The following is a 7,089-nucleotide window of genomic DNA, read 5'->3' as shown; positions in this document are numbered from 1 at the left end:
AGTGTACCACCTGCTCAGCCCATCTAGGTCTGTGAAACCACAGCTGAGCCCTGTGGGCTGTGGTGGTGAGGGCGGAGGGCGGGCAGGGTTGCCAGCGCCCCGCCTGGGCTGGGAACGCCTGTGCGCAGCTCCCTGAGAGCTCAGGGACCACGCGGAGGTTGTAATTGGTCTCTAGACCACACCTAGTTGTTGAGTGCCGCTGCTTGAAAATCTCAGCTCTGCTGAGATCGCGGAGTACACACAAGCTACCTTTGGGCACCAGAGCAGACAGGGGACCGCGGAGCTTCTGGGTGGAACAGTCTGGAAACTTTGCCAAGTAAGTGAGATGGGAGAGAGGGAAGCCAGTGCCTGGCACTGCGGGGAGTGGCTGGGCAGGTCAGCAGTGGCAGTGCGGTAGGGTTCCTACTGTCTGGTGAGCTGGTGTGGGGTTCTTACTGTCTGATGCCGTCTCTGGTGGAAGTTAGCAGCGCGGGGGCAGATGCAGAGAGCACGGTAGGGGAGGCGAGCCCAGGATCGGATTGATGCCCACCCACCACCTGGCACCCTGCAGTCCTGGCTGACCAGGAGACAAGCTGGACCACAAAGCAAAGATCCTCCAACTCTGCTGCTGGCAAGCCTTGGGGCCAGGGAACTCACAGAAGGGCAGGTCTGGGCCTGTGCCTTCCTCCTGCCCACACAGGTCTCTCTCCCCTTCCCCTTCCAGCCAGGGCCGCAGCTGGGGCTGCAGCTTGAGTGACGGGAAAAGAAAGCTTTACTCTACCAGCCTATTAGCGGCACAAACAGCATTAAAAATGCAGGAGGTGGTGGGAAGAGAGGGCCGGGAGGAAGACTCGTGCAGCAGCGAGGCGCGGGGAAGAGCCGGGTTCTGCCTCCTCAGCCTAGATCAGAGCCGAAGAACGAGGGCAGTTTGGGTTGAGAAGGAGTCTCCAGTGTAACCAAGAAGCGAGCGTCCAGGAGGCTGCTGGGGAGGCTGGTACTGTGGGCTTCCCTAGCCTTCGTTTGCTGTTTCGAGGGCCAGGACCTCGTGTGTTCCCGTCCGCCCCTCTGGACGGCGCCAGCCCTGCAAGCTGCCGACCGTCCTGGGGCTCCTGCGCAGCGCGATGCCGGCCTCGTCCACCGTCCACGTGCTGCAGCTGCTGCGGGAGCTGCTCGCCTTCGTGCTCCTCAGCTACACGGTGCTCATCGGGGCGCTGCTGCTGGCCGGCTGGACCACCTACTTCCTGGTGCTGAAGTGACAGCGCCGCCGCCGCGCCCCGCCCCTCCCCTCGCCAGACCCAACTCACCGCGGAACTCCCCTCAAGTCCGGGCCAGAGCCGAGGCCCCGCCCACCCCCAAGCGCCGCGGCGCCCTACTCAGCTCTGCGCCGTCAGGCCCTGCGTATGCCCCGCCCCGCGCGGAAGCTCCGGCAGTTGGTTGCCTGGCGCGGCCGTTACGACCGTTGCCCTAAACCCCGCCCTCTCCCTCCACATCTGCCCTATCCCGACTACTTCCTTGGGTGGGGGCGTGGCCATGGGGCGAGGCTCTCTCAGGTGGAGGCCGGGCCCCGCCCCGTGCTCACGAAGCTACGTCACCTCCGGCGTGTGCGTCCGGCGTCCGCCCGCCACGGGATGGCGGCTCTGAGGAGTTGGCTGTCGCGCAGCGTAACCTCGCTGTTCAGGTACCGCTGCGGCCGCGTAGCGGGGGCAGAACCAGAGGGAGGGACCGACGTGGATAGCGCTGAGGCCCGGCCCACGGCACTCGCTTTGCTTACATGCTCATCCCTCTTCGGCCGAGCCGGGCCGCGGCGTCTCTCCTTAGTTGGGATGACTGAGAACCGTCCTGCCTCGGCCCCCTGGGTCAAGCCCGGCTTCCTTTCTTTTGAGTTCGTCCATTTTCTAGAAGCGAGTCTCTCAGGCTGCCTTCATGGGGCCTCTCTGCCTCCCGGCCAGCTCGCATCGGCCCCTCGAAGTCCCTGAGGAGACTTGGAGAGGAGGAGGGACACGGCTTGAGGGAGCCAGGGAAGAGAAGGGAGCGTCTGAGGACGTCCTCCCAGAGGGCAGAAGGGGCCTGGGGAACTGATGCGGGGGACCTCGGCTCGGGGCTTACCTCCTAGCGCTGCAGGCTCCTGGGCGTTTGTAGCGGGACCGTCAGACACACCTGGTACCCAGGCCAGGGGTGCAGAGCTAAATCTTGCCTGCAGGAGCGTTTATTGTAGAAAGCTTTAAGGCGACATTTTATTTTATTTTTGAGTCAGGATCTGGCTCTGTCGTCCACGCTGGAGTGCTTGGCCAGATCGCAGCTCACTACAACCTCCGCCTCCCCGGTTCAAGCTATTCTCCTCTCCTGTCTCAGCCTCCCGAGCAGTTGGGATTACAGGAGCTCCCCACCATCCCCGGCTGATTTTTGAAATTTTTAGTAGAGACGAGGTTTAACCATGTTGATCAGGCTGGTCTGGAATTCCTGACTTGAGATGATCCACCCGCCTTGGCCTCTCAAAGCTCTGGGATTACAGGCGTGAGCCATCGTGCCCAGCCTTTTTTTTTTTTTTTTTTTTTTTGCCAGCCATATTTCGCAGTCTGGTCTTGAACTCCTGAGCTCAAGCAATCCTCTTCCAAGTGCTGGGATTACAGGCGTGAGCCACCATGCCCTACCTTAGGCAACATTTTAAACTTAAGTGTTGTCTTTTGAAAATTTCAAAACCCCTCGCCGGTTTCCTGCTTGTGATGGTTGGCCTGGCCCCCCCTTGCCCACTTGCACTGTGCCCTGTCATCAGGAAGGCTGTCCCACATCCTCATTTAGGTTCCTGCTTGGCCCGAGTTTGAGTTTTGTAGCCCCTGCAAATAAATCCAAGAGCCTGTTACAGATTGGCCGTTGTGCCTTATGAAATCTGACTTCTATTTCCAGGTACAGACAGTGTGTTCCTGTTGTGGCTAACTTTAAGAAGCGTTGTTTCTCAGAATTGATAAGGCCATGGCACAAAACGGTGGCAGTTGGCTTTGGAGTAACCCTGTGTGCGGTTCCTATTGCACAGGTAAAGTACTGCCCCGTGCAGTGTTTCTTATCTTAGTGTACCGTGTTCTCTTGAAGTCTCAAGTGGGCAGTGAAGCGTCAGATAAGCTACCATTGTTTTTACCCAGTGTGCCCATCCCTTCCCCCACATGATGATATACTTTGTATGACACCAGGATCTTTTCACAGTTGAGCAGATGTATTAATATTCTCATTTTGATTGTCTCATTTGGTAGTGTTACGTATAACATTTTTCTTTTTGGTACCACAAAGAAAAATTAGTACTAGGACAAAGGATCTCTCAGCAAAGCAATTCTTTTTACTTCATGCAGAAAGGGTACTCCCGTTAGATTGCTAATGGCAATAGATTGCTACCCCTTGCACGATGACTAGCAAGGGTACCCTTCCTGTAGTCCAGGAAGTAAAAATTTCGTTGCTCAACGATCCTTTGTCTTGGTGCTGATTTTTATTTGCGGCACCAAGCATCTATTTCCAACAGGTAGGAACAGCACATCAAATTATATAAAGGGGATAGAGGGAAATAAGAGTTAGACTAGGCATGGTGGCTCATGCCTGTAATCCCAGCACTTTGGGAGGCGGAGGAGGGTGGATCACGATGTCAAGAGATCAAGACCATCCTGGATAACATGGTGAAATCCCATCTCTACTAAAAGTACAAAATATTAGCTGGGTGGCTGGGCGCGGTGGCTCAAGCCTGTAATCCCAGCACTTTGGGAGGCCGAGGCGGGTGGATCACGAGGTCAAAAGATCGAGACCATCCTGGTCAACATGGTGAAACCCCGTCTCTACTAAAAATACAAAAAAAATTAGCTGGGCATGGTGGTGCGTGCCTGTAATCCCAGCTACTCAGGAAGCTGAGGCAGGAGAATTGCCTGAACCCAGGAGGCGGAGGTTGCGGTGAGCTGAGATCGCACCATTGCACTCCAGCCTGGGTAACATGAGTGAAACTCCGTCTCAAAAAAAAAAAAAAAAAAAAATTAGCTGGGTATGGTGGCACACGCCTGTAGTCCCAGCTACTCAGGAGGCTGAGGCAGGAGAATCGCTTGAACCCGGGAGGCGGAGATTGCAGTGAGCCGAGATCTTGCCACTGCACTCCAGCATGGGTAACAGCAAGACTCCGTCTCAAAAAAAAAAAAAAAGAAATAAGAGGATATTACAGTCTATGAGCAAAATAGTCTTTAACGAAAATTTATTGAGCAACTTTTATGTGCCAGGTACTGAGAAAGTAAGAATGAACAACAATAAAAAATTCTTGCTCTCACAAAATGCTTTGTGGAGATGAAAGAGGAGCAAATAAATAAATATAAAATTATCAGCTGGTAATACGTGGTAAGAAGAAAACAGGGCCAGGCACAGTGGCTGATGCCCAGTGCTTTGGGAGGCCAAGGTGGGAGGATGGCTTGAACCCAGGAGTTTGAGACCCAGCCTGGTCAACATAGGGAGACTCTGTCTCTTCAAAAAAAAAGAAAAAAATTAGCCAGGTGTGGTGGCTCATACCTGTAGTCTCAACTACTAAGCAGGCTGAGGCAGGAGGATGATTGCTTGAGCCCAGAAGTTTGAGGCTGCAGTGAGCTGTGATCTCACCACTGCTGTCTAGCCTGGGCAACAGGGCAAGACCCTTTCTCAAAAAAAAACAAAAAACAAAACACAAATAGGGTAAGTGAATAGGCAATACTGGGAGGGGGTTGTTTTAGATAAAGGTGGTCAAGAAGAGCTACTCTGAGTGTAGAGAAGTAGAGCTACTCTGAGTGTAGAGAAGTAGGGATCTGAATGTTCTGAAAAAGTAAGCCATTATACTATCTGGTGGGGAGAAGAGCTTTCCAGGCAGAAGGAACTCAGAAGGGCAGAGATCTAAAAGCAGAAGTATGCCTGATATGTTTGAGGAGCAAGGAGGCTAATGTGGCTGGAGTGGAATAGGGGAAACAGCAATGAAGCCAGAGAGTTAACTGATAATCAGATCGTGTGCTTTATAGTTTGTGGGCCATTGTAAGGCTTTTGGTTTTATTCTGAAAAAGAAGCCACAGGAATTTTTTTTTTTTTTTTTTTTTGAGACAGAGTCTCTCATTCTGTTGGCAGGCTGGAGTGCAATGGCACAATCTGGGCTCACCCAACCTCTGCCTCCTGGGTTCAAATGATTCTCCTGCCTCAGCCTCCTGAGTAGCTGGGATTACAGGCATGTGCCACTATGTCTGGCTAATTTTGTATTTTTAGTAGAGATGGTGTTTCTCCATGTTCATCAGGCTGGTCTCGAACTCCTGACCTCAGGTGATCCACCCACCTCGGCCTTACAAAGTGCTGGGATTACAGGCATGAGCCACCACACCCGGCCTAAATGTTAAAAGTTTTTAAAAGTTGCTGTGTGGAACTAGGAAGACTAATAGAAGGATCTTGCCATATATAGGCGTGAAATGATAGTGGCTTGGACCAGGCAACAGGAGAGGTGAGGGGAATTTAGCTGAACATAGCCAGCAGGAGTTGCTGATGGATTGGATGTGGGATGTATTCTCCAGATTAGGGGTCCCCAGCTCCTGGGCTAGTACTGGTCTGTGGCCTGTGAGGAAGCAGGCTGCACAGCAGGAGGTGAGTGGCAGGCAGGCGAGCATTACCGCCTGAGCTCCGCCTCTGGTCAGATGAGCAGTGGCATTAGATTCTCATAAGAGCATGAACCCTTTTGTGAACTACACGTGCAAGGGACCTAGGTCGTGTGCTCCTTATAAGAATCTAATGCCTGTGGCCGGGCGCGGTGGCTCAAGCCTGTAATCCCAGCACTTTGGGAGGCCGAGGCGGGTGGATCACGAGGTCAAGAGATCGAGACCATCCTGGTCAACATGGTGAAACCCCGTCTCTACTACAAATAGAAAAATTCAGCTGGGCATGGTGGCGTGTGCCTGTAATCCCAGCTACTCAGGAGGCTGAGGCAGGAGAATTGCCTGAACCCAGGAGGCGGAGGTTGCGGTGAGCCGAGATCGCGCCATTGCACTCCAGCCTGGGTAACAAGAGCGAAACTCCGTCTCAAAAAAAAAAAAAAAAAAAAGAATCTAATGCCTGATGATCTGAGATGGAACAGTTTTACCTCATCCTCCCTCACCCAGTCCATGGAAAAATTGTCTTCTACAAAACTGGTCCCTGGTGCCACAAAGGTTGAGGGCCACCGCTTTAGATTCCAAGATTTATTTATATTTTTATTTTGAGGCGAAGTTACGCTCTTGTTGCCCAGGCTGGAGTGCAATAGCACAATCTCAGCTCACTGCAGCCTTTGCCACCTGGGTTCAAATGATTCTCCTGCCTCAGCTTCTGGAGTAGCTGGGATTATGGGCATGTGCCACACCACCTGACTAATTTTGTATTTTTAGTAGAGACAGGATTTCTCCGTGTTGGTCAGGCTGGTCTCAAACTCTCGACCTCAGGTGATTCATCTGCTTCAGCCTCCCAAAGTGCTGGGATTATAGGCGTGAGCCACTGTGCCTGGTCGATTCCAAGATTTTTTTAAAGGCCTTAGCAACTGAATGATTGGAGCTGACATTTAGTAGGATGGAGGGGAGTGGATTTTGAAAGGGAAAAAAAAAAAAAATCAATTCACAGTTTTGGAAATATCATTTCCAAGATGTCTAAGAAACATCTAGGTAGAACTGTCTATTAAGTAGTTGATTAGAAAATGGCACTTTGGTCGGGTGCGGTAGTTCATGCCTGTAATCCCAGCACTTTGGGAGTCTGAGGCAGGCGGATCATGAGGTTAGGAGATCAAGACCATGGTGGCTAACTTGGTGAAACCCCATCTCTACTAATAATACAAAGGCCGGGCGCGGTGGCCCACGCCTATAATCCCAGCACTTTGGGAGGCCGAGGCGGGTGGATCACAAGGCCAAGAGATCGAGACCATCCTGGTCAACATGGTGAAACCCCATCTCTACTAAAAATACAAAAAATTAGCTGGGCATGGTGGCGCGTGCCTGTAATCCCAGCTACTCGGGAGGCTGAGGTAGGAGAATTGCTTGAACCCAGGAGGCGGAGGTTGCGGTGAGCCGAGATCGCACCATTGCACTCCAGCCTGGGTAACAAGAGCGAAACTCCGTCTCAAAA

General features: G+C 52.6%; 1 protein-coding gene across 1 annotated transcript in view; it reads left to right on the top strand.

Annotated features, from left to right (window-relative positions):
* The window catches only part of DIABLO (diablo IAP-binding mitochondrial protein), a 25,509-nt gene continuing 18,420 nt past the window's right edge, over positions 1–7,089 (top strand). Inside the window, exons 1-2 of the mRNA XM_032242555.1 lie at positions 1–1,657; positions 2,884–3,010. Of these exons, the coding sequence (XP_032098446.1) occupies positions 1,380–1,657; positions 2,884–3,010 (405 nt within the window). The 5' untranslated portion in view covers positions 1–1,379. The remainder of the gene's footprint in view (positions 1,658–2,883; positions 3,011–7,089) is intronic.

This window comes from Sapajus apella, unplaced genomic scaffold, assembly GCF_009761245.1.
Source record: "Sapajus apella isolate SASKATOON/1434 unplaced genomic scaffold, GSC_monkey_1.0 scaffold2, whole genome shotgun sequence".
NCBI classification, from domain to species: domain Eukaryota; kingdom Metazoa; phylum Chordata; class Mammalia; order Primates; family Cebidae; genus Sapajus; species Sapajus apella.
Note: the sequence above shows the minus strand (reverse complement) of the source record. Positions and strands in the feature narration are given on the sequence as shown.